A 26524-nucleotide genomic window follows, 5' to 3' on the forward strand; every position below is an offset into this window, starting at 1 on the left:
TTCTTTAAAGTCAGCTTTAGAAAAATCAAGTCAATCAACAGTTGAATTATATAGCTTCAGCTGACTGAGGTCTGCTAGTCACAGTTTTGGACACCAATTTGAATGAGAAACTTGCTTTCATATACAGAACTGGACCCAAAGTTTAAAAAATAACTAAGAATATCAAAATGTGTATGTGCTCCAGGTATCATTGCAAACTGCCTTGACAGTCAAAGCAACAAAAACCAAGGGGAGCCAAAAAACCAAAAACCACACACAACCAGATAAAGAGAAGAGATTGACTCGCTATTTTTAAATGTTGCAAAACTGTACTGTATACCCTCATCTAATCTGGAAAACTGCTCAATGAAATCTATATAACAATGTTGCGCAAAATGCAATTTAAAAAGTAATTTTCTATCTGCTGCTGGAGCAGAGTAAATCTATTGAACAGGGCTGGTTAATGCCAGCTCAGAAAAATATATTTAATTTAATGCATTATTAAATAAATGAGCATTACTAAGGCGAGTTCTGATAATTGTCAATGTATTCAGACAAACTCAAATACCTCTTCGCAGCCAGAGATGCAGCAGAGGTTGAAACAACATTTAAAATACAGCAGAATAATTGCCGAGTTATTCACTGTGAGCCACTGAGAGCTGTGGAGGACCTCTGAACATCCAACAGATCAACAAATGAAAGTGGAACATAACAGGCTACAGCAAGATAGTACACACACAGAGAGCACACCGATTTCTACTCTCTGTCAATGGAAACACACACACACACACCTTATGCTGAAAATAACATACACCTGAGGGGAAGCAAATTGGTAAAAATCTGTGCCCGAGGACACTTAAATATAAATAAATAATTTCAAGAAGATGCCATCAACAATGAAGTACCTTCAAAACTATTTTTCATTTTTCTCCTTGTTGACAGAAGGTCTGCAAAAGGCTATATTCATTTTGCAACACACATTGTCTGTGAGACGGTGTGGAAGGTAAGGAGCAATTCTTTTCTTTTTTATTTCCCTATTTAAGCAGATGACGAGACAAGACTGTAAAAACCTACTATACGGCTGAGCTGTATTTGGCTGTAAACTCCCTAGGAGGCTCTTCAAGTTGTTAAATGCCTTAATACACTGATTAACATGCAAATTACATCATTGCATTGTATTTGCATTCTGCCAAGAGTCAGGTGGTTTCAGCTATGGCCAAAATGTGGATGTTGTGCAGCCAATTAGGGAGCGATCTAGTTCTGCATTCTGTCCAATGACCATCAGGGGGCGCCTTCATTGGTTGTAACAAGAACTCAGATTGTCTACCCTACTTCTCACCTCATTTTTAAGTTAGTAAATGTTATTTTAATGAGTTTATGGTCTCAGTTTCTAGTTTCATCATGAGAGCCAAGGCTCACAGTTGATCCTGTCCCATTGTGCCTCTGGTGCACATTCAGATGTGTTTTAATGCAGAGAAGGAATTTGGCTGGTACTCAACATTGTGGGCAGAATTTGGTTAGAGCACTGAACGCCCAGCAGGAGGTCTACGCTGATATTCCCAAAGGTTTTTAAGATCACTATAGCTTGCAGATGTGTCGCTGAATTTTGATGACTATGTGCTGACTTGGTTAGTAAAAGCCCACTGAAAAAGCTGGCAACTCCACCTATACAGCCTTTTTTTTCCCCAGCCACTCACCCATGTGTAGTGTTTCTAACTGTCGAATGAATTTCCCCCTTTTCTGCTAACTCCATCACTGGAGTGGGTCTTGTTTGTACAATAAATCCAAAACTGATTGGTTAATTCACCAGTAACTTCCTACATAAACAGGCGCTGCAATGGCCTTATGTCTCAGCAAATCCGAACCAATGAGTTCGCCAGTTCTAAACTTGCCTAGACCAAGCAAACAGGGAAAGTCTATTGGTTATTCTATTTCAATGTTGTCAGAACAATTACCACTTCATTTCTAAAGCAAAGCTGAGAAAAAAAGGAGGACCAGTTAGAATTAGCGCAGAATAATTATAACTAAAGTTTCAGGGTGCAGCTATGAGTGAGGGAATATTTGTGGCTGATACAATAGCTATGGTTTTTCCAAATGACTCTGAAAAAGTCTGAAAAAGTTACTTCACTTACTATCTGATATAAGTTCATCGCTCACTGCTTTGCAGGGCTGGTCCCTCTACTGTGGTCCAGCCACAAATAGCCTATTAGAAACATCCATGCAAAGTTATACCTTTATCCAATTCCAAATATTTCAATTCATTGTTGGACTGTAATCAGACAACAGAGACAGAAGAGGAGGAGCTGATTTTCGGAACGAAACCTACTCAGCTTTCCAGGGAAAAAAAATTAATTCGACATTTCATATTCATCTATTAATGAATTGAGCCCACAATTTTTTTTATTTTACATTCTCCACAGTAGGGACACTTATGCAGGACATGTAGTAGGACATGATGTCTGTGCAAAGACAATTTTTCTGTTCGATTCTATTATCCGTGCTGTCACTGATTGAATGAATCTAGACCCAGTTTATTAACACCTTGAAATGGTTAGTGCACACAGAAATTGGAAATGTTGATTTACTGAGCTGCAATGTCAAAATGGAGACTGAAAAATGTTCCGGTCTGTTTCTTATTTTACTGAGTCAGGCTGTGACAAAATCTCACTTGTCTTGTTGTCACTGACTTTTTGTTGCCTATTTATTTGTCTGTCTTTTTTCCAATCATTCTCTCTCTAAACTTTTCTTCCGTCAGATCAGCTTCTTTTTGTTCAGTCTCTCCTCCTCATTGTCCCTCTGCTGTGCTTTCCATTGTGTTTTCAGCTGACATCACCACAGCCTTGCTCTCCAGAAGCTTTTTTTTTTTTTTTTTTTGTTTGCTCCTTTCTTTTCCTGTTCTTTCTTTGTTGTGCCTCTTCTTTTTTGACATTTTTATTTCCACTCTAGGAAGGGAAGTGAACCTTAATCACCCTTGTTGGTCTTTCTTACACTAATTCTACCAGCCACTTTATCAATGAAGGCATTATAGCAAATTGATCACAAGAACTTTGTAATTAAGCAATTAAATAATGTGACAAGCATGAATAAAAGCTTATTGAACTTTACAGCTGAATGTGTAATTCGATCTTACAACTTAGCAAAGTTAGCTAAGATTATTTATTGCTGCTTGGTCTTGATCGCTTATCGCCCTTTCAATCGTAACAGGCAACAAAGTCTTCAAGTCTAAAAGTTTGACAAGGTTAATCACACCCACAATGAGTGACTGCTACATCAGTCTAAATGGGCGGGAGGTGACGCTAACCAAGATGATCACAGTAATATGTCCCGTAAGTGATTTATATACAATCGTCCTGAGTTTTAAATCATCCATCCTGTCAGCTGTTGAGACCTTGAGATTTATACATGGCATCAGCCACCAGACGTCCATAGTCTAAAATAATATTGTCATTTGGCAGGTGGTGGGGCTCACATGGTAGAGTCCAGACCATGAAGGCTTATTCCAACCACTGCAGCCCGGATTCAAGTACTACATTTTCTGCTGCATTTAATCCCCTGTTTTCCCCAACTTCCTTGTCTCACCCACACTGCAACTTAGGGGAAAAATAACCGTCCATAATCTACAATTTGAACATCAGCATGGCCGTGGAAGGAAGGGTTAGGGAAGGAAGACAGGATAAGATGACAGACTTAAAGCTGACAGGGAAACTGATGATGGGAAAGGATGGCGACAGAAAAACAGAGAAAATGGCTGACTGAACTCTTCACAAGATTGTAATAGTTCTATATTTTGCTAAATGTTATTTCTTTTTCTCATATTGAAGCTGACTTATCTGTATGGCAATAAAAGCTGTCTCAATATACAGCCACTTAAAGGCACATAAAACCTTTCCCATCCAAGCTCAACCTTAATACAATTTTGGCAGTTAGATTTGTAGTTAAAGGATTTACAAGAAGGAAGTTTGGGCTGTCAAATGCTAATATTGGTCTAATTGTAGTTACAAATGTTGAAAAACCACTTCGATCACTTTGTTGAACTCAAGTTCGGCTCTCCAAGTCAGGAAGCACTGAGAGGGAAAAAAAAAACAAAACAAAACAAGAAGAACACAGAAAGGGAATTGCAGACAACAAAAGAAAGACAACAGGAGAGCTGGGAATTTTCTATTTCATTTTCCAGAAGACACCATCACTAATTGTTGTGAAAATGTGAAGCTGATGTAGGTGACAACCCCAATAATAGGAACAGCCCTTCTCTCTCTGAGTGTTTACACACTTCACCTCTGCGTCTCACTGGGGACATTCATCACTGTCACACCCAGCCTTCAGTGACCCAACACACATGCTTGTTCAGTCAAAGTGATTTCACCCACTCCCCTTATAACCCTCAATTTACTGTCTGCCCGTGGAAGAGAGGGATAAAGCTTCTGTACCACTCTCCTATAAGTGACACTGACAGCGCCTGATGAACAGAGAAGAGAGACAGCAAGAGCTGAGGATGTTACAGAAAGCTACTGTAAACTTCACTGCTGCTCAGGAGTTTTCTATGAAAGGGTTTTGTCCAGAAAAGTCATTCTGTAAGGCTCAACTCTACATTCTACCTCCAGCATTTGCTCCAGGACTACCACCTGAAATTGTTTGATTGGTTTAAAGAACAAATCCATTTTCCTGGTTAGTCGGCAAAAGCCATAGTTTGTGTTTGATTACATCAGATGTTGAGCTGATACACAGCAGTTTCCAATTGTAATCCCAGAAAATTGCTGGACCTTCCTATTGATCAAAGCCTTCTATATCCTTCTCCTAGATTTGATGCACAGAGCAAAGAGAGGTCTCAGGGATTTACCTGATCTCGTTCCCTGTATTGGTATCTTGCCTCTAGACCCAACAGAAAAATAAATCTATTATTGGTGGACCCAAACAAAACATCCTCTTCCTCGGTTTTTCCTGCTCCTTCCTTCCTACCCACTCAGGACTGTTGACAGGACTGCTTTTGTACAGCCCATTTATTTTAATCTGAACTTCTCTCCTTTCTCTCCCCCTCACCTCCTTTCAAATTATGTCCTCTCCTTCCCCTTGTTCTTTTTCCATTTCACTTTCATTGTTCCCTGTCTCTCAGTTGTAATGCATGTAGAGTTTTGGTATAAAACTACGCAATTAATCTTGCATGTTTTTTTTTTTTTTTCCTTCACGTTCCTGTTCATGAAAGGTTCAACGTCAAATGAGGCCAATACAAAAAAATTGTCTACTTCTACTTACTTTCAACAAATTAATACAAATATATACCCCCCTCCTTTTCCTTCTCAATGACGTGCCAGTTCTGCCAGTTATACTAATTATATATACAGTGCACTCCAAGTGAAAAACTTGGTGGACATTTTTCACCTAAATTCTTCGCCATTTTGTCTTCATAGCAGCGGGGGGTGGGGGGTAACCAACAGGTGAGAGGTGAGGAAAATTGCATAGGTGCATATCCCCGAGTTGTGGATCAGTGATTCAAATCCCGCCCATTTGCACATTGCTGTGTGCAGATTGGTGTGTAATCATTTGGAACTTTAAATAACAATAACACAAACAGTCTTGGGAGGTCGATTGACTGTCTTACGCTCCTGGTTGGCTACGTTGGATTTGGAAGGTCAGCACTGGGGGGAAAAAAAAAACCCCCACACTAATAGTTTGGCTGAAAGGCTGTTTTATTTATATGACATGTACTGACTTATGTAAAATTAGCTGCCAGAACTTAAGTATGGTTTTGGATTTTTTTTATTTCACCAAAAATGAGGTTACCCCTGTTCCCACAGTCCCACAGACTGGAAAAGACTCTTGTTGGCACCTGTTCCCATTGCGAACTGTACTTTCTCCACTAGGCTCCATTAATGCTGGTTGTAATTGTGGTGAACTCATAGTTAACCTGGTCAGAATCACTAACTCAAATCAGCTGTTCTGAAAGCAGAAACTTAGTTTCCCAACTGAGAGTAAGTCAATTCACAACTCAGTGTTAAACTCAGACCTTGTTGAACCATCTCTGAAATGAACTTCTGGTTTATAGTGGTTGTTTTTCTTTTATTTATAGGGAGAGAGGCTGGAGACCAAGAGTTAGAGCACTAACAATATTTTACAATACCCAATTGTCTTGTATTGTAAACACACACACACACACACAAACACTTACTGTATTTTGCAGCAGTGATACTCTTTCAGCCAGATGTCTAATGCACCTCTCCATCTATTTATATCCAGGACATATCTTTATCACCTCCTAAAGCATTCTCAGCAGAGGGCTGAGAACCTCAGGGATACAGTATGCACATATGCAGTTTGCCTAACTTCTCACTAAATGTTGGGTGTGCGGATGTGTATGTATTTATGGGTTTGAAATGCAAATCACAGACACAATTTGTGTATCAGCTTTGTTGATATACTAGTGTCATTTCTGCCTCCAGCAGATGTGCTCTTCCTTGTGAACAGAGTAATAAAATGACAGTAGCATACATACACACGCCTGTTATTTACCTTTGTCTGAGAAAAAGCTATTCACACACACACACACGAGCATACACTGAATGAGAACCTTCATCTAAGTCAAATAAGTCCCCAGGAGACAGAAGTCCTGAACAGAAATTAGATTTTAAAAATTCTATCTATCTCTCTCTCGATCCGTCCCCATCCTCCCATCCGTCTGTCTCTCTTTCCGAATAACTTAGTTTCCTATATCTGACTGTGACTGACTAGGAACATGGGTCACTAACCTTCTGGTTGTCTGGTCCTGACAGGTCTGGTACTGGCCGGTTGCTGTCTGATATGCCTCCCCATTGATTGACTGGTTGATTGATTAGCAGAGGAGCTAACTGATTGTGGATAAATAGATTGTGGCCCAGTTGTGAAAAAGTATTAGCTGGTTGAATGAAGAGCTAAAACTGCCTTGCCAGGTTTTGCAGACTGAGTGGCCTTCATTTCAACTGACAGGATTAACGCTAACTCATCAGCATGGTCGCAGATTACTTGACATTGGAGACAACTGATGTACTTAATAATGATGTACTTTCCTACGATGTGACTGAATACAACTGCCCTGCTAAATGACTGACTGGCCGGAAAAGTGGATTAATTGGCCACATAAGGAAAAAAAACTGACAAATGAGAACAGTGGTATTAAATTATAAATAAATTTCAAACAAAGTACTGATTGAGAAATAAATCTGGGATTAGATTAGGGCAGACAGGGGAACTATCTGATCGTTTCACACATATATAAAACAACAGATGAGTCCCAAAAGCCATAAAGGAAACTCTGAAACTCACATCAGAATATATCCAGTTCACTTCAGTAAATACACTCTGCGAATAATCACAACCTCTCTTGCAAGAAGTTACAAGTTACAAGAAATGAATCAATACAACGTCTCCAATGCTGCACTATTGTAGTAAAGAAGAAAAAATATAACTCGGCAGCAATCAAGTTTTGTTTCTTATAATAAGTGGCAGAATAAATGCATATATATAGGAAGATTGTGGGAGAAAAGGACTAGTGAGACAAGACAAATCGGTATGCTGCATATATTACAGCTGTTCCTTTCTCTGATAGATCGGCTCTATCAGAGAAACTAGCTCACTAACTATTCAATAACTAGATAAATTGCTAACTGCTCATCCTGACACTGACTGATTAACCAGCAGCCAAATTAATCCAGAACAGACTGGATGATTAGTTACCATCATGGTGATTGTCTGGCTGTCTAAATTAATGGATGCCTACCTGTCTACAGCGCAAGCTACCTAAGTATCTAGCTGGTTAAGTACAGGCACCGCATTGGTCAGCTCAGGTCCTGGAAAAAAAAAAAAAAGCAACCAAATTCTGACAAATGAAGATTTATGTGAAAGAGGAAGGGTCTCAGAGAACATTTGACCTGCTTGGCATGCTAACCTATCGCTCACACTCCTCCTCTCTTCATACATCTTTGCATTTGCACATATTTATACAGTCACGTGCACGAAACCACACACAAATGGAAATCATTTAGGTGTTGTTGTTGCACATCCTGTGGATGGTATAAGTTCTTAATCTGTAGGCATCTGTCCAAAATAAAAAGGAAACATCAAAAGGAATTCCCATCATTCCCAGTCAAAGTATTTATCAATCAGTTTTCAAGAGCTAACAACACAACAGTAAGACTGAATTCAAATTGTTATTTTTCTCTCTTCATCTCAGTAAGTTTTTACTGGATGTGTTGTAGTTGTGGCCATTACAATTACAGGAGGAATTTGGTCAAATATTGCACGAGTTCTATACAATGGTACGTAAACAAAAGAAAAGTAAAAAAAAAAAAAATAATGAAATCTATCATCCATTTTAAGTCTTGATTGCAACGCTGTAAAAAATAATTGCATGCGGCTATTTGTGCCAAGTCTATGAGTCAGAATCTTTCCATCTTTGCTTCACATCAACAGTAACGACTGACTGGCTGAATCTTTCTCTCGCAAACAAACTCCTTTCAGTTCTGCATGATGTCTTTAATCAGTGGGGAAAAAGAAAAAGAAAAAAAAAAGACTGAACATCAACATACCTGATCAATATTTGCACATGAAATCTATATGCATATTCAGTACACGTTTCTCTCCCTCTATCTTGCTCTGATTGGCCCAGTCTCTCCCCTCTCTGCACCTTCTACTTTAATAAGCTTTGTCAATAAAGGGTTTAATAGTCAAACGACTGGCCCACGCACAACAGGATCAATAAAATAGAAGGCAGCTTTGTGTTTGCTTTGAAGTGAGCAAAAAGAAGAATTAGTGTTTTTCCACCTCACAGAGTCAGAGACACACCTTGGAGGAGAAAGGTTTGATCAAAAAGCTATTTTGAAGGATGTTTAGTGTTATTGTGTAGGATTAGGGCAGAAGCAACACAATAAATGCCTGATTGAAATTAAACATGGCATCAACAATCCCAATATTAGCTTTATTAACAAAACATTAGTACAAAGATAAAAAATATGGGCTAAATATAGTATATTCACAGATATCCCTGAAAAGCTTCAAAGCTGAATGAATATTTAAAATAGGACAAAGAGAGACATTCTGACCCAGAGGAGAAAAAATAGACCAGAGAAAACAGTTCATAGATGAATGTTAAAATTTGTTGCTTTTTCTGAGCACATGATTAGCAAGAGACTAAAATCGGTGGGTAATTTAAAATGACAATTTCAGCTAAACATCACCTACAGTCTCTGCAGCCATTTAAAACCACCGAAGGTCACGGGGAATATTATTGGATATTTATCAAAAACTTGGCAAATACCAAGCGACTTAGGTGAAAGCAAAGTTCAGCGAAGTCAAAAGCATTTTTTCAAAAACTACAATTTTGGTTTTTGAACACAGACAAAAAAAGAAATGAAACATGACTCACCAAACTAATTAGAAAGACTAGAGTAATAGAATAATAGAGCACTGCAACATTAGTCTGGAAATGATTGAGAGCTGACGCTGACAGGTCTATGAACTTGAAAACCTTAGTTTGGAGATATTTTGGTCTCGAAACACACAAAAGAAAGACAGCAACTTGTAATGTGTGTAATACCAAGAGGTGGATGTGCTGCATCATACAATATTACAATTTTAATTAAGCATTTGAAGCCCCTTCAAAAGAACAACAGAAGTTCATGCTAGCTAACAGGCAAATTCTTGCTGGCTAACATGACATTCACTAAGCTATTATAGATGCATGGTGAACTTTCAAAGACAACACAAAGGCTAAAGGGATTACAGAAAAACTGCTTAATTTTAATAAACTTGATGATTAATCACTATCTGTTGTGGGAAAATATCAGATTTCATAGCCTACTGGAACACTAGGAGCCAAGGTATGATTTACATGGTTAAAAGATATGAAATCCTTGATCTTTATAACTGATATCTGGACCGAGGATGCGAGCATAGTGTCTCCGATAAGTCTCACTGTACACTGAATGAACTCAGGTGCATATGCCCTGCAGAGTGCAGTGCTTCAGGTGAAAAAAATGCTGGGGGGGCACAACTCCAGCAGTTTGGTTGCAGTTTCAAATAAAGATACAAATACAAAGAGGATCGTGGGGCATTTAAAACATTCACAGTTCGCAAATTCTCACTTGGAAGACCTTCAAACTGAAATGCAGGCACCTACATATCATCTAAACAAAGAAGCTCAGACAAGATGAAATCGCTCCTTCCATATGATCATAAGCCTGGTGTGTAGTGTATACTACCACATATACACAAACACACACACACAAAGAGGGAGTGAAGTAACACAATTTAAAATTGACCACTAAATTGACCCCCAGGCAAGGACTGGCCACTGATCACTGACTGTGTGTGTGTGTGTGCGTATTTGCTGAAAAACACTTACAACTGCACTTGTACTGAGTCATACGAATATAATTTCTGAGGCATTAATATTTCATTATTGACACAGAATTTGATTTCACAATCTAAAATTTTTTGAAACCTTTCTGATTCACAAAACCAGAAATCTTGTGTTTTTCTACTCACAGACCGCACATATTCTTTTCACCTACAGTCAGTGAATTTGTCCCCTATCACACACTTTGGGACTAAAAATGAAGTCCATTACTCTGCACTTTAACCTGATTTGCTGCATCTTTGTGAGGATGTTCGAAATCTTCAAACTAGCCTTCATTTGGAAGCAAATTCAAGTTTTTGTCATCATTTCGACCATTAACCATCCAATAAATCAATTACTATAAATTTTATTTAACTCGAAGTAGAAGTAGCATAATGTAATCACTTGGAGACTTAGCATCTTGTTCTGTTTCTATAGCAACCGTTCCCTCACCCTTTCCCTGTTCGTATCGATGTTCACTGTTTTGTTATACACTGGGTGGTTCGAGTGACATATTTCGAAATTAATTTTCTTTACATCTGACAAAAGTACATTTCTAATTTCTAACTTTTTTCTCCTCACTTTTAACTATTTCCCTCAATCAGCCATCTTTTCACTCCACAAACAGCAGCAGCAGGCTATTTCATGCTGCATGTGTAATAAAAGGATTAATTTGTGCTGCTCAGACTCAGAATGGGCAGTAACGGGACAGACAGATATAAATAGAGACTACCTCACTCAGCACTCTCTATTGCCTGGATTGCTCAAAAAGGGGAAAATAAAGATGAGAATAAATATTTCCCGCAATCATGAGCCCCAACATCATCACCACTGTGCTGTTCTTAATCATGCATCTTTACTATGATTCTGCTGGAGAGCTTTTCTTGCTTCATGCTTGCTGTTGCTGTCTGGGAAATCTGACTGCATCAGGAACGAATGTTGAAATAAGTAAATCCTGACTCAGTGTGAAACAAGGAAGGCTGGTTAAAAGGCGATTTTTTAACATAACTTTTGACTCTCGACTAACCAAACTTACCTTTTTCTCATGAAAAGTGAGAAAGCTATTATTCATTTAAAGGGGCTCATTAACTTAGGTGAAAGAATAAATGATAGTCATTTTCTCAGTTTCTATATGAAATGCTTTGTAAAGCTTTTCTTCACCCTCAGCAGCAGGTGTAGTTTGCTCAGTTTTCCAATTGACCATGTCTTTTTTTTTTTTTTTTTAATATACACTGTGGATGTTTTGAGCAGTGCAGTGGAGCCCCACTACCACTACATTTTTGACAATCCTCATATATACCATTGCAACAAAAAAAAATCTAGATGTAGCTTTTTGTAAAATGGTAATGGTGACATGGACTGTTTTGTTTTGTTTTTTTTTCCTCCTGAATGATTGTAATGAACAAAAACTCAGTCAGCTATGGTTGCCTGAATGTTTGCAGTGGTGCTGTAAATTAAAGATAAAATTCATTTACACAAAAGTGGGGAAAAAAAAGAAAGTTGCTCCACAGAAACAGATGGGGAAAAACTGATGCCAGCTGAAAATGCAGCCATTAGGCTTTAGGTTGCAGTCCTGGAGAATTTACTGCCGATTTGATTTTATTGCATTCCAAACCAAGAGGCTCACATTTGGCAAGCACAAATTAGCATTAATATAATTTAACTTGTAAGCACCGTCATTAGTTAAAGGCTGAGACGTAACACTGATCATGTGTTGTATTCATGCATGAAATCCCAAAATGCCAGGTGACTATGTCTGCAACAAGATCTAGGGTTTGATTTGGGCTGAAGGTCATGAAACTCAATGAGCCCACAGAGGGCTCACTCACTTCTCAACGAAATGAGAATAAAATCAATAAGGGTGAGTAGACTGGTGTTATGAGGTTGCTGTGTGACAGCAAAGGTACGCAAGCTGTCCTTGGCAGAGCCACAACTCAGTACAACTGCTGTGCAACAATATGTCCTGTTGGATTTACCTCCCTGTCTCACATCCTCCTTCTCTCTATCTCTCTCTCTTCCCTTGCTCTCTGCTCATTAACCATCGAACTGGTCTGTCAAACAAAATCAGAGAAAAGGAGGCAAGCAGCTTGAAGAGGCCTCAGAAACATGGAGGTGTTGTACTAAAAGTGAAGTAAAGCTGCAGGGTTTGCAGGCAGCTGCTCACTTTACAGTAGAAACATTTGTCACTTCAATTTTTTTTTCTTTGATTTTGCACTCATGCTCTTTACTTGGTGAATAACAGTGCTGTAACAGCATACTTTCCTTAGTTAAAACATTCATGACTGAAGAATCTACATTGTGTTTTCATAAAATCTATTAGTAAAATCTTTATAAAATGGAAAAAGTGTAACAGTGTGCCTTTAAATGTTGTTAGAAGTTGAGGACAATGGTAGGCTTGAGTTTCCACTGTTGAAACACAGTTAAACCTTTCTTGTATCTTTTTGGAGTCATGATTGTGACCACTTGATGAAGCAAATCTATAATATTTACTCTCCTGTTAGCTTCCTATTTAGATGTAATTTCTATCAACTGGAGGGAAACACTCTTGAGCTGCAAAATGAGCCACTATGTTCACATGAGGTGCTAACTTTGTCTGATATTTGAATTTGAGGTGCATGCTGCGAGTGGAAAAAATGTCCCCCAGACTACCAACTATTAATAATAATTTCTGCAGGCGTTGAATGGAACTACAATCAGGTGATGTGCCTGTGGATTCATTACTACAAGAAAACAAAAAATTTTTTTTTGTTTATTTCAAATACTGAACATGCCAGGTTTACTGATATAAAGTGTTGTGGGGCTGAAACAATTCCTCCAAGGTTCATTAGTCACTGACGCAGAGAAAACTTTAGCTGTTTGTAAGTTTTAATTATGACTATAATAGTGGTCAATTTAACTCACATCAATTACTGTAGCATCAACCAGCAACAGTCCCCAAGAAGCATGTGCATCTTTGTTTAGTCTAAGTTCAAACATAGTGGAAGGCGAAGGGGGAAAAAAAAAAAAAAAAAAGAGAGAGATTTTGACTGCATGACGCAGAAGAGTGTGAGCTGTGTGCATTTTTAACAAGGGCTTAAGGTCACGATCATTCCCAAGATCGGTATTTCTAGTTTAACAGCACCCCTACTATAGTGATCTAAGAAAATAAACTAAAATACCGATCTTTATAAAAGGAAGTCATTTATTATTTTTAGAATTTTTTTTTTTTTTTTTAAGATTGTCACATCTTTTATTCTCTAATTGTACTCTACATTCTTTTATGTCAAAGTTTTGTTTCCTTTTTTATGTCTAATAAGCTATATTGCTCCTATGCAATTATTTTAATCAATCAATGGAGTATTTGGGAAAACATTTAATGACTTGAATACTAAAATAATCAATACCTGCAGCTTTGAAATGTTCCTAAAAAAGTGGAACTTAAATAACAAATTTTTGTAACTTTTTTTTTTTTTATTTAAATCACATTTGAGCATGAATCATGAATCTTAGTTTAGTGCCACGGGCTATAAGCACAGAGGGCACTACTTCTACACAGTAGAAGTAGTGGCCTCTGTGCATAGCACGAGGCACTACTTATTCTTCGCCCATACTTATTATTCTTCTTCATAATATTATTATTATTCCGCCTGATTTTCGGCACTTAATGCGGGTCATACCGCTGGATGAACCCCAACAATATATATATCAAAACGTGCGGCTCGATCGGGAATGGTGTGCTAAGTTCTGGGTAGTCGATATTCCCATTTTTCCCAAAGTTATTCCCAAAAAACCACAAAAAATCTTCCATAGGAATGAATGGGATTTGGAGAAAAATCGCCTCCGAATTTCACCTATTTTCTCAGTCGTGTAGCTCAGTCATACGTGCACCTAGAATTGTCATTCAAACGTCAAAACGGAGGAAATCTTGTGCTCTTTCCAGAACATCAAACCTTTTTCTCCTAAGTTGTACGGTTTTCGAACTACGAGCGTTCAAAGGAGCAGTCCGATTCACTTTTTCCTCCAAGTTAGAGTGGAGACGCTCGTTAACTAGAGTGAGAGCACTGTGAAAAATTCACCCACATTTTCATTTTTAACTCGAGCTCACGGCCAAACCGTGAAAGGGAGACAAATGATTTTTTGGGAAAACGTAGACACAGGTCTTGGGATTCAGAAAATCTAAGTTTGACAGCTCTGCTCCTCACCAAATTTACACAGGAACGCTCAGAGCGCCAGCAACACCTGCTTTTGCTCCAATTGACTGCAATGCAAATCAAGGTTTCACTAAAAACTATTTCACTCTGACTTCGCACTGTCCCTACACGCTCATTTTAAGGACTTTTCAAATCAAACAAAGACTGCTGGAATCCCCAGACTCTTCTGCCTCTCACGGTGGTTTCGCTTTTGGGAACGGAGCAACGGTTTGCTCGCAATTCGAAGTAGTTCGGGAGGTGGTCAAAAGCCAATTTTGGGAGAGTTTTGGAGGGAGTCTGAGCTCTGACCAGACTGAATTCTCAAATCACCGTGGCAACCGCAGGTCCCTCAGCACAGGTCTGTGTGCAGCTGTTGCTGTTGATTAAACCCACCTCACTTTGGAGCCTCACTGCTTCGTCATACTTTGTCACAGAAACGCCGTTCAAAGTTTAAACGGCTCACAAGACCTTGACCTCTGACCTTGAGCACTCACACATATAAACAGACACACACAGAGACACAATCGCACATATACACAGACAGAAATAGAGAGATATAGACACACGCTCACACATATACACAGACACACACAGAGACACGCGCTCACACATATACAGAGACACACACACAGACACGCACTCGCACATATACAGAGACACAATCACACATATACACAGACAGAAATAGAGAGATATAGACACACGCTCACACATATACACAGACATACACACAGAGACAGATATAGACACGCGCTCACACATATACACAGACACACACAGAGACACGCGCTCGCACATATACAGAGACACAATCGCACATATACACAGACAGAAATAGAGAGATATAGACACACGCTCACACATATACACAGACACAAATAGAGTCATATATACAGACGTACTCACACATTTACACAGACATACACAGAGACAGATATACAGATGCACTCACACATATACACAGACACACAAAGAGACAGATATACAGACACACTCACAGAATCAAGCTCAATCGGTTCTCCAAACGGAAATTTCACCAGAATGGCTTTCGACAGCATGACGGTACGCCGGTTGCTCGTCCGGGCTGGGGACGACGGGCGAGGGGACGACGGGCGAGGGGACGCCGACCCGTGGCACTTCAAAATTTCTTGGAATTTTCTAGTTTATGATTAGGATTGGCCTGAAACACAATGGTACCAATCAGCGCTTGGTGTCTTCACCATGGCAACCATCACTCTCAGTCTTTGGAATAAGACGCAAAACACCATTTACTGTGCCGGGACCTCAAAAAGAACTGAATAACACTGCTGCATGTTTTATTTGTTAATAATATTGTCATAACATTGTTGATTTCTGATTATGATAATGTACTCATGAATTATGTAATACTCTTAAAGCAGAGTGCCTGCTCTGAGACATCTAAGTACCAGTGTGTTGTGGTGAGTAACTTAGCAGCTGTGAGCAGTCTTTGGAGGAGAGCATTGAAAGAGTTATTTCACACCTCCTGGAAGCCATAAAATGCAAGTTACCGACACAACTTTCAGTCAGGGGGCGAAATATGGAGGTACTGCACCGCTTGAGTTCAGACACAGCAATGTCTTTTTTGGTGTGTTTTCGAATGGGACCATCTTCATATTCCCACGTCTTTTCTATCATCTTCCTTCCTCCAGCTCTCTATATTTTCAGTTCATTTCAGTCACTGTACTGTGGACGATGACTCTCACCAAACAAGTTTAAATAATGTCAGTAATCAACTTTTGAACGTTCGCTGTATAATTATCTTTTGGGGACATGTTTAAAATGTTTCTAAAACTGCAGCCTTTGAGAGTGCGACTGTGTTTGTTTTCCCATGGTGGAACAGGATTGTCTCAGTATAAAATTCATATGCTAAATCAGACAAGTGAGTATGATAACAGGAAAAGAAGCTGCAACTCCTTTTGAGGCTGATGAAAAACTGCTCACAAACCTTTGAGCACATCAACTATAGTGACCTAAATTCAAAAATCCCATTTTTTTCCTAATTTCATGCTGATAACAAAAACATCCCATTTGAGTGTTTCTCGCTGTGCCAACTGAGTCCAAATGACTCAGAACTGGGCTGAGAATTAAACGCTGCAATACAGTCTAAACTCTCACTTTGCTCGGCTCTCTCTGTGAACACAAAGGACAAAAACAGCTGTTTTAATGCGGACATCTTTTTTAATCTTCCCTAAACGCTGCATGTTGTCATCTTTTATTGGAAAAATATCAGCGATTTGGAATCACTTTGGAAGACTTTGGAGGAGACTGTGGGGAAAGAGAAAAGGTTGAAACTTGATGAAATAGAACATCCAATTGTCAATAGCCTTCACAATACACCAAGAAAGGACTAATGTGAGTAGATGCCCAAAAAAACATTTATACACAAACATCTACTATTGTAGATTGCTCAAAGTTGGTGTGTGTCTCAGCCTTAAGAAGCAAGCGTGTGCACGCACACATGCATGCATGCAGGCACGCGCACACACACACACACACACTAACACCATGTTCAGCCACAGCATCAATATGGGTAACATTTACTGTCAGATGGCGACAACATAATGAGAAAACACAACGTGACCTTCACTGGTGCAGTAGGGAAAAACAGCAGAGCGCAGCATAATATTCTCTGACAAACAAATGAAAGTCAGAGGAAATGTATCCCCAGCTGAAAGAAACAGAATTGAGTGTAGGTGCCATTTACCCAAGAGCATCATCACAGTAAGTACAGAAAAAACAGACATACACTTCAACAGCATCGACTGTAGGCATGAAAATATACCCAACGGGTTATAGTAAAGAGAATCATCTGTAAAATATAAAAAGCCCCATATTTGTATTCTTGTTGCTTTGAAAATGAATTTGTAAGACTCATGGGAAAAAAAAACATTGAAAAGTGTGAGAAAAGAATATATGTTTTTTGTTCCCTTTTTGCTTTTAAAGAAACTTATGACTAATACTTTTTTTCTGTCTGCTACCACTAGGGGGAGATCAGCTCAGTATACATTTTGTGACATGGCTGAAATTAAATAATTTTAACTCAGACTGTATATAATATTAGTCAACGCTTATGCGGAAGTGCTTGGTTCCAAAAATAAGCCACACTTTACTGAAGTGTATGAGCCAATGGCGCTTCTCATTTGATTTATTGCCTCAGTTAATGTTTTACTAATCAATTTCTTGGCTGATGTGTCATGCTAGTATTTATGAACATAGTTCATTTTCCAGTTTTTTGCATTGTGTTTGTGTACATTTGCACTGGACCATGGAGAGATGACACCGAGTCACTCAACATATGTAAAGTCTTACTTTAGTCCCAAAAATGTTTTCATCTAAATAGTCATGAACAAATGACAAAAACAAAACAAGAACCAATAAACTAAACCTTTTAGATTTGAGTTGACCAAATTGACCAGATTTTTTCTGACCAAAACCATTACAGTTTTTAGTCGACTTAAACCAGACCAAATTTATAGCATTTTACATGTCTACAATATGACCAAAAATAACTAGAATTTTCATCAAAAAAGACTAAAAATAAATGAAAACTTGTCTGTCAAAACTTACACTGAGTGCGAAAGACTGATGAAATGGTTTAAGTGTTAAAGGTCCACTTAGAGGAATCTATTCAGCAACCATGGACAACCCTGAATGAATAGTCAACATCAGGAAGGTCCAATAATGACAAACTTTTGACTTGTTCATAATAGTATTATAGAAATTGTTCCCATCTATGGCGTCAGGAGGTACATTTTATATGTATGTGTATAAGACAGTTTGAGTGAGTAACAATAAATATATATGGGAAGCCAGAGGTCCTGGTTCAGACAGACAGTATTAATCTGGCAGTACTCCAACACATATTAGCTGACCTCCAACGCGTGCGTGCGTGCGTGCGTGCGTGCGTGCACGCACACACACACACACACACACACTAACTATCATCCATTTCTGTTCAGGTCTCAGCTATTGTTTCTGCAAAATGAGCCATCAGCGTCAGTGATTATTATCCAAAGTATTCTATTCATCAATTGCTTTTTATGCCAGGTTTACATGGATTAAACCTGAATCCATGCAAGCACTGAAGCAATGCTGAGCTGACCCACGGTAAATACAAGATAAATGGAGACTAAGCATCCAGATCCAGGTAAATGTCACAACAGGCTGCTGGATATCAGTGTCTGTCCTAACGTCTGTGGAGTTCATTCTCATCCAACCCTTATTTATTGTTTACTGGCAGAGATGGAGGAGTGTTGCAGTTTGGTTGTTGACCCTGCAGATGTTTTGGACTGCGTCAGGTCACAGCTCACCAAAGCACCAATCAATTTATTAACACCAGAAAGGCTTTCTTGCCAGGCAAGGGGACCTCTAAATCCAGAGATAAATCACATGGCATTGTAATGCTTGGAGTGAAAACAGTAGCTGTGGATATTCCTGTAAAACAATACCTAAAACTGCCATTCTGAACTCCTTCCAACACACCATGCTGCCTGTCACTGATGAGAGAAATAAAGTCACATAGTCTTCAGAGCTATATGGGTCAGCGGGGATGATGAATATAAATTCAATTGCCTTTCTGAACTCCTGTTTTACAGTAACTGTGTCCCTGTGTGAATTTATTCTGTATTTTGACTTTGAAGTCCCAATAGAATTATTTTACTATCTCGTGAAATATACTTGAATCCCTCTAAAATGTCTACTTACTCCTTCATTATTTATATAATGTGATTGTTAAAATGAGAGAAAACTGAATTGCCTTGAACATTTCCTTGACCAAAAAATAACTGTTGCCTGAATAGCTCTTTGGGGACACAACAGGGAGGACTGGACAGCAGCGGTTTCCTCTGCTGAGTTACAAGGCAGCTATATCAGCACTAGGTAGTCAGTCGACAACAATGTTTCTTAAGCTCTCTCTGGTCCTACATATATAAGTCCTTGATGTCACCCCTGGGTAAGCTCAGGTGTCCAGTAGTTCACACAGAACAGATTAGCTGATGACCTGTATGAAAGTGTTAGGAGCCTTGCCTGATCCTGTGGTGGGCACTGGACTACTTGTGTTTAAGGCCAGAATATCCCATACTGGCTTATTGTGAACACATGCAGTGCTGTCTGAGGTGATTCAGGCAGCACTGCACTCGTCTCACTACATGAGCTCAGGGCCAACTATATTTGTGTCTTTTACAATCCCTGTTGAGCCCTGGAATGGGACACAGCATTGTAGGAACCACAGCCAAAAGCAGGGAGTCTTTAAAAAAAAAAAAAGGACTTTTGATCCTTAAATCTAAATTTAGAGTTAAAGAGCCTATTTGTGATACAAAGTGTGATTTCATTTTGGAATATAGTACACTGCAACCATGTTTAAATAAAATAAATACATAAGTAACTAAACTGGCTAAAATGTTGTAGATGTAAATGTTTTCTGCATTTTCAAGTAATAATTATATATGCAGCAAAAATTGATCAAAAAGACTGTACCACTTTGTCTTCCTTCCTTGATGACCTCTTGTCCAGTTAAGCCAAAACAAGACGAAGAATTGGAACAATTCCACTAAGAAAATTATGAGAAGATATTTTAAGCTGTTATTACTTCCGTAAACTGAATTGCATCCAAATATCGAGCTTTCTTAGTCTCATCATTGCTTGCAGCCATTTTTGTGGTTGCTGTCTTTCACAGATTCAGGTAGGAATATAGCAAGCTGTACAGGAAGTAGACAGTGATATCTTCAATCCTGCCTCCAACGGATGACAGGAGGAATATTATGATCAAAATGCACAATAAAAGCTGAACAAATCTTTCGTCATGAGGTCTTTTTCAGATCCAGCCAGAATGTGAAACAGGCAAGCTTTAACTTGTTCGACATATATTATTTAATTTATGTCTCTTGTGATGATGATTTCTTATTGTATAAATAATTTGTGTCCATTGCTTGCGTTCTAGGATGTGTAGCATTGACTTATTGTACTGTCAACCAAATTACTATGCATTTACTCTGCAAATACAACATTTTGTTTTGTTTTGGGGTTTATTTTTTGGTCTCCTGGTTTAAGAATCCAACAGATGATCCATGACTCACCAGTGTCTTCCCTGTGATTCCACAGACTTCTCCTTTTGCCCTGCTCAAATGGCTGTATCATCCCTGTTCAATCTGGTCCTGCGTTTCACTCATAAGCTCCAGCGACAGCATCTATTTGCTGAAAACTAATACTGTGGCTGTGATATTGTGCTTATTGCCATCTTATCTCCAGATACAGCCACCCAAACACATTTAGTATTTGGAGGCTTCTGCTCCTCCCGATAACAGGGCATGTAAGAGAGCCTCTGTCTGTCTCTCACACATTCACACACAACTTGTAAAAATCTAAATTTTCAAGCTCACATGCTTACACACCCACACACTCAGTTTTGTTCACACTCACTAACCTATCTGTGTGTTAACTTCGGAGGTGGCTCTGAGGATGATTTAAGGGGAGGCCCGGGCTACAGAACTTGTGGGTAATTAAAGAGGATGACTAACAACTCTGGGAGGTAGCTAGAAAGATGACCAAGAATCTAAACTGTGGAAAAGGTTTTTCTAGCTTTATGTTTGAAATCCACTGCCAGAGGATTGAAAAAGAATTGTGCAGCGGCAAGGTCATGTTAGAGAGAGCGTGAGACAAAATGCGTTGTCTCAGTTTCTGTGCCAGTGAACATTCTTTTTTAAAATCAATTTTTCTTTGTCCCATTTCTTTAGAGTCCCTTCACATAATTAAGCTTTTTGTTGCGTTCAAAGTCCCCAATAATTGAGCGTGAGTTGATTTGAGGACACAGTTTAGAAGCTTTTCCCAGGCGGCTGAACATCAGCCTTCAACAACAATGCTCTGGATAGTTATGTCTTAAATCAGCTGAAAGTGATACCTGAAAATTTCAAATGTTCCTGAAAGTCCCATTAAGATTTTTGAAAATAGAAAAACAGAAGGTCAGTAAATAGGAGAGGCAACTTTCTTATGATATTGCTCAATGGAAAAACTTGACAGGCAAATTGTCAGCTAGCTGACAAAATGTGACAAAGCATTAATTGATTCAGAGTTGGGTATTTTTTTTTCAAGGGCTGGTGGAGACTAAAACAGCATCAACATGAGATATTTGCTGAATATTTGCTTGATATGGAAATAGACAACAGTCTTCCTACACAATAGACTGAAATTCTATTAGGACTGTGTCCCAGTCAACCTTGTGTGGGGGGGTTGTTCTGCATAAAAAAAAACTGCTGATTACTTTCATGAGCAATAATATGTTCCAATTGCATCCATTTGGTGAAGTTGGGGATATTGTACATCCACAGCAGTACTACATCCTTTATGTTATCAACAATGTATTGTTACCAGCTACTGTGAAAGGGAATTAAAATTGAAAAATGGACCTGCATAGGTGTAGCATCAAACCCAATAATTTTCAACTTTAACCACTGAGTTAACCACCAGCTCAGGAAACTGAATTGTATCAGCGTTTGTTCTTCTGCTGATATAAGAAAAAAAAAATTTAAATCACGACTGAACTGTAATATCAGCGAAAAGCCTCAAACATGGTTGTACTGTACTGTCTGCAAGGGGCTGACAGACTGAAACACACACATACAACCATACACACATCCACTTTCTACACACAAGTCTTTCTAGTAAGCAAATGTTTGTCTCAAGTGTGTAGCATGTCAGAGCTAGAAAAGACTACCACAAACTCAATGATTAGCATTATAAGGGCATGAGCAGAGGGAGTGAATGGGAATTATCACAGATGGTGTCAAGTTAAGAAACTCTTTACAGCAAGCTCTACTGATCATGTTGATAAAGTATGGACAAAAATCTGACCCAAACATTCATATATGCCCATTTCCACACCCAGACACACACACACACACAAAATTTATGCAAATCCCAGCTGTGACAAATAGGCCAGCAAACATAAGTGGGAGTTGTGTTTAATGTAAACAAGTAATGCCTCATAACCACATCATAACCACAGCATGTTTATCTAGATTTACAATATTAACAAAACAGTTATCATTATTTTAAAAGAAAAAATATTTTTGGATAGCACTTAGTCTTTTTGGGAGACAATATCTTGGGGCCCAATTTGTCATAAATATAGGTGGATTTTTCTCTTTGTTATGACGTTATTTTTCCTTGTTCTTTTACTGTACCCAGCATCAACGGACAATGTTCAAGACATTTTCCAATTATGGCAAATAAACTAGATTTGGGGTATGATTAGGTTGAGGCAATAAAAACAATGTAAGGAGAGGGAATAATCAAAAACAAAGTAAAGTAAAAACAAATAAAGAAGGGAAACACTTGCCTTCTTCGTAAAGGTCAGGCATATTACACAACCATTTTGGTTCAACATGAGAGTAACTCTTGGGAATACTAGGCTACCAGGGACTACGGTAAAGCTGCTTAAACTCAGTTTAGAGATTCATGGTAAAGAGGTACAAAAATGAGAAATGAATGAACTGGAAGTTAGTTTACCGTTAGCCTGATGCAAATTGTTGTTTTGTCATAACACTATAAATGGGCTCAAGCTGATAAAGGTTATATTTCAATAGGATTCTATGAATCTTATTTTAATTGCTCTCCTGATGGCATTTTTGTTGATCCAGCAGGTTGGACTTAGATGATACCAGACTATTGGGAACAGTTGTATACACCTTTTGATTTATTACTGCCCATCAAGCCTCAAACAGCCTTCTCCCAGAATCTCTGTAGGTTTTATACGATTGGAAAGTCTACTCCACCAGATTTATTTTCACCAGCTTCCATTCCCTTCTTCTTCTCTCTCACTTTTCTCTGCCCTTTCACCTCAGCACCCGCTCTCATTTTATATCTTCCTCTTTTCCCCTGACTTTTAAGCATCTCTCTCTCCTTATCTCTGCTTCCACACCCTTTATGGCACTAGAGCTGTATATCATTGTAGCAGCAGAGCCAATTATAGGCTACTGGTTATTGGTTGAGAAGGGGCCAGGGAGGAGATAGAGAGGGAGGGATTTTCATCCAGACTAAATGTACAGTGTATTTACAGGTGTACTATCACAGACCAGCATATGAAGAAAAGGAAGCATAGGTGTTCCACATGGAGTGTTACATATCATTATTGGAATGAGTAAAAACAAGCAAAATCAAAAAACTGTTGACCCCAACTGGGTGTAAGAGGATTAGATATTTTTAATTATTGTCAAGGAACTAAATCAGCAATATATTGATCCTTCTGCCAAGAACTGCTTGTGATTCCAAAGACTGATATGATTTATTCTGCTGTTCAGTAGGCCTCCTGTTGTAAAATAAAATAAAATAAACATATTACCAAGACACAAAAAGACTCAATGTATCAAACTGGTATTAATCCACAACATGTTTGGATAATGTTTGCTGAGAACATGTTTTCTCATTTGCTGGCAATAACCATTGAATAATCACAGCCTATAGAAAAATAAATATATGGTTGACATACCCCTTTGTATGATCAGGGTAAAGAGCATAAAGTAATTAATGAATGGTAGGTTAATTTAGAGATTATTTTTAAAGAGGGTGAGGGAAAAATATATGGATTTGGGAATGTGCGGAGATTGAATGAAAAAGAGCGAGTGATGGCATAAAAGTGATAGGAAGAAAGGGAGCATGAAGGAGAACGACATCCCATCTTCTATATAAAGAATGCAAGAGTGGAAAGAATGTAGCAATAAAGGAAGAGGCAGAGAAATGGAAAAGCAAAGCATGCAGAGTAGATGGAGAGCAAGAGGAAGAGAGTGATGGGAGCGGGCAGTCAGGCAGAGCAGAGCAGAAGAGGGGGGGGGGGGTGTATGAGAGTGAGAGAGGCGGGGGGCGAGCAAACACGCTCTGCACGTGATTCAATCTGTTCACATGGCCTTGTATTACGCCTTTATAAGTACTTAACATCAAGCACTGCTGACTGCAGAAACCCTCAGCATTTATTCAAAGCGAATTTCAAACAGGGACGATGCTTTGGAGGGCTGAAATCCTCTAACTCCGGAAACACCAAGTATTATTTGGAAAATAACAAGGAGGAAGACTAAGTCACCATAGGTCCCCTCAACAGGACAATGCATAAATAACTGATTACAGAATGTGTTGTTTATTGTAAGCAATATGAAGCTGTCATCTGCTTTCTGAGTCCATGTGTTATGTAATGATGGATAGGCCTGTGCTGCTCTGCTCTTCCTTCCTACAGAGACATGAATCAAGCCCAGGATGTGTCCTAAATATAACTTACACACACACCCACAAAATGGTGTGTGTAGGCCAGCTGCAGTCCTATTCGTGCATTATTTTTCCCAATGAACCTCAACCTGATTTGGTCTCTGTACAGTAGCCATGGCTGCAGAGAAGGGTTTGCACAACAAGTTGAAATTGCCAGGACTATAACGAGTGGCTTCCACATTAGCTAAGCGACGCCAAACGAGTGATTGCCAATACAAATGTGGCGCTATATGGAAGAAAGAGAACCACAGCTTCTTGCTGTTATCCTCACTGTGCAGGCTATTCCTATGAAAAGTGCATCAAACCATCTGTGTCTGTAAAACACAATGAACATTATGTCGGGTTAAACTGTGTATTTACTAACATGTTATATATCTGATGTGCTGGTATGGTGTGATTATCTTATTGAGCTTAGACACATAATAAAATATATATAAGAGTTGTAGTATGTTTAAAAAGGAGTTTGATAGGTTGGCTTTTTCCTCCGGCTGCATTGCAGTTTGTCAATATGGCTTATTGATTACATCAATCTGACAGAAACATAGAAATTATAAATACTTTGTGTTCTATGAATCATATTGGTCCTTTTTTAAATAGTGTAAAAGCAGCAACTGTCACAATCAAAAGGTAGCACGATAATTCTTATTTAACCTATTTTATTATTGTCCAGTTCAATCTAAATTTGCCATTTGAATATGATGTGAAATGTGAAGAGATGGTACATGATGGGAATGGTAGTAAGCTTTAATCTTGTTGAGTTTGGTTCGATATGGTGAGATGGACTAAATGTTGGTGAGGACGGTCATCCGTCAGAAATCTCTACGTCACTAACAGTAAACAGTGGCGCTGCTGATAGTACCAGTACTACACACATCATCAAACAGACGCCTACATATCCAGGCAAGCCCCTTAACGTACACAGACACACACGCATCCACAAACACATTGAGCATCCACCCCTCACCCATGCGGAAAGCAGCAGCAGTGTGAAGGTGCTTCAAGGAGTATCGTTTCAAAAATGACAGGCTTACACACTGCAGCTTTTAGACAATCGCGCCTTGTTCATCCCACTACGCCAAAGCACAGCCCGACCAGGAGGAAATACTATTTCAGATGACACCACGGAATAAAATCCCATCTGAGGGCAGAACAACAGCCGTGGCAGTTCAGTGCTGACAGCCGTATCACAGAGAACAAGGGCATGGTGGCTGAAAAGCACATTATGAGGCAATGTCAAAGATATTCTGTGAAACCGAGGCATGTTCCAGCTGGGCAGGCTGAGCGGTTCAGCACCGCGGACAGCTCTGCGCTTCATGTGAGCGCTCCTCCGTGAAAAACACGCCGACGTATGTCCTCCCTGAGATCATGCACAGAGGGGGGAAACACTCAGGAACACCAAGTTAATCCCATCTTTTCAAGACCTGACCCAGGCGACCCAGTTCTGCTTCCCACCATCCACCTCCGTGTAAAAACACACACTAGGCTGTAGTAGTGTACTTCCCCCAGCCCCCCTTACAACTGAAAACCCTCCGGCGCCGCTGCTCTTACCTCGTCATCCCCATACCGGGGCCTCCGACACCCATCCCTCCGCCAGCTGCGGCTCCGTTCAGCGGCTTCATGTGCTGTCCCGCCCCCGGTCCTGTTGCGGGTCCTCCGGGCATCGCCGACCCCATCATCCCGGCGGCTCCCGGCTCGCCGGGCTGTCCGCCGCCCTCCATGCTTGCTTCGTTCCCCATCTCGGTCT

At 39.3% G+C, this 26524-nt stretch overlaps 1 protein-coding gene across 1 annotated transcript in view; it reads right to left on the reverse strand.

Moving 5' to 3' along the window:
• Positions 1–26516, reverse strand: part of bsna (bassoon presynaptic cytomatrix protein a) — a 123701-nt gene extending 97185 nt beyond the window's left edge. The window contains exon 1 of the mRNA XM_029507033.1: positions 26329–26516. Within this exon, the coding sequence (XP_029362893.1) occupies positions 26329–26516 (188 nt within the window). The remainder of the gene's footprint in view (positions 1–26328) is intronic.
• Positions 26517–26524: the final 8 nt, after the last annotated feature.

The sequence above is a fragment of the Echeneis naucrates genome, chromosome 7 (genome assembly GCF_900963305.1).
Source record: "Echeneis naucrates chromosome 7, fEcheNa1.1, whole genome shotgun sequence".
NCBI classification, from domain to species: domain Eukaryota; kingdom Metazoa; phylum Chordata; class Actinopteri; order Carangiformes; family Echeneidae; genus Echeneis; species Echeneis naucrates.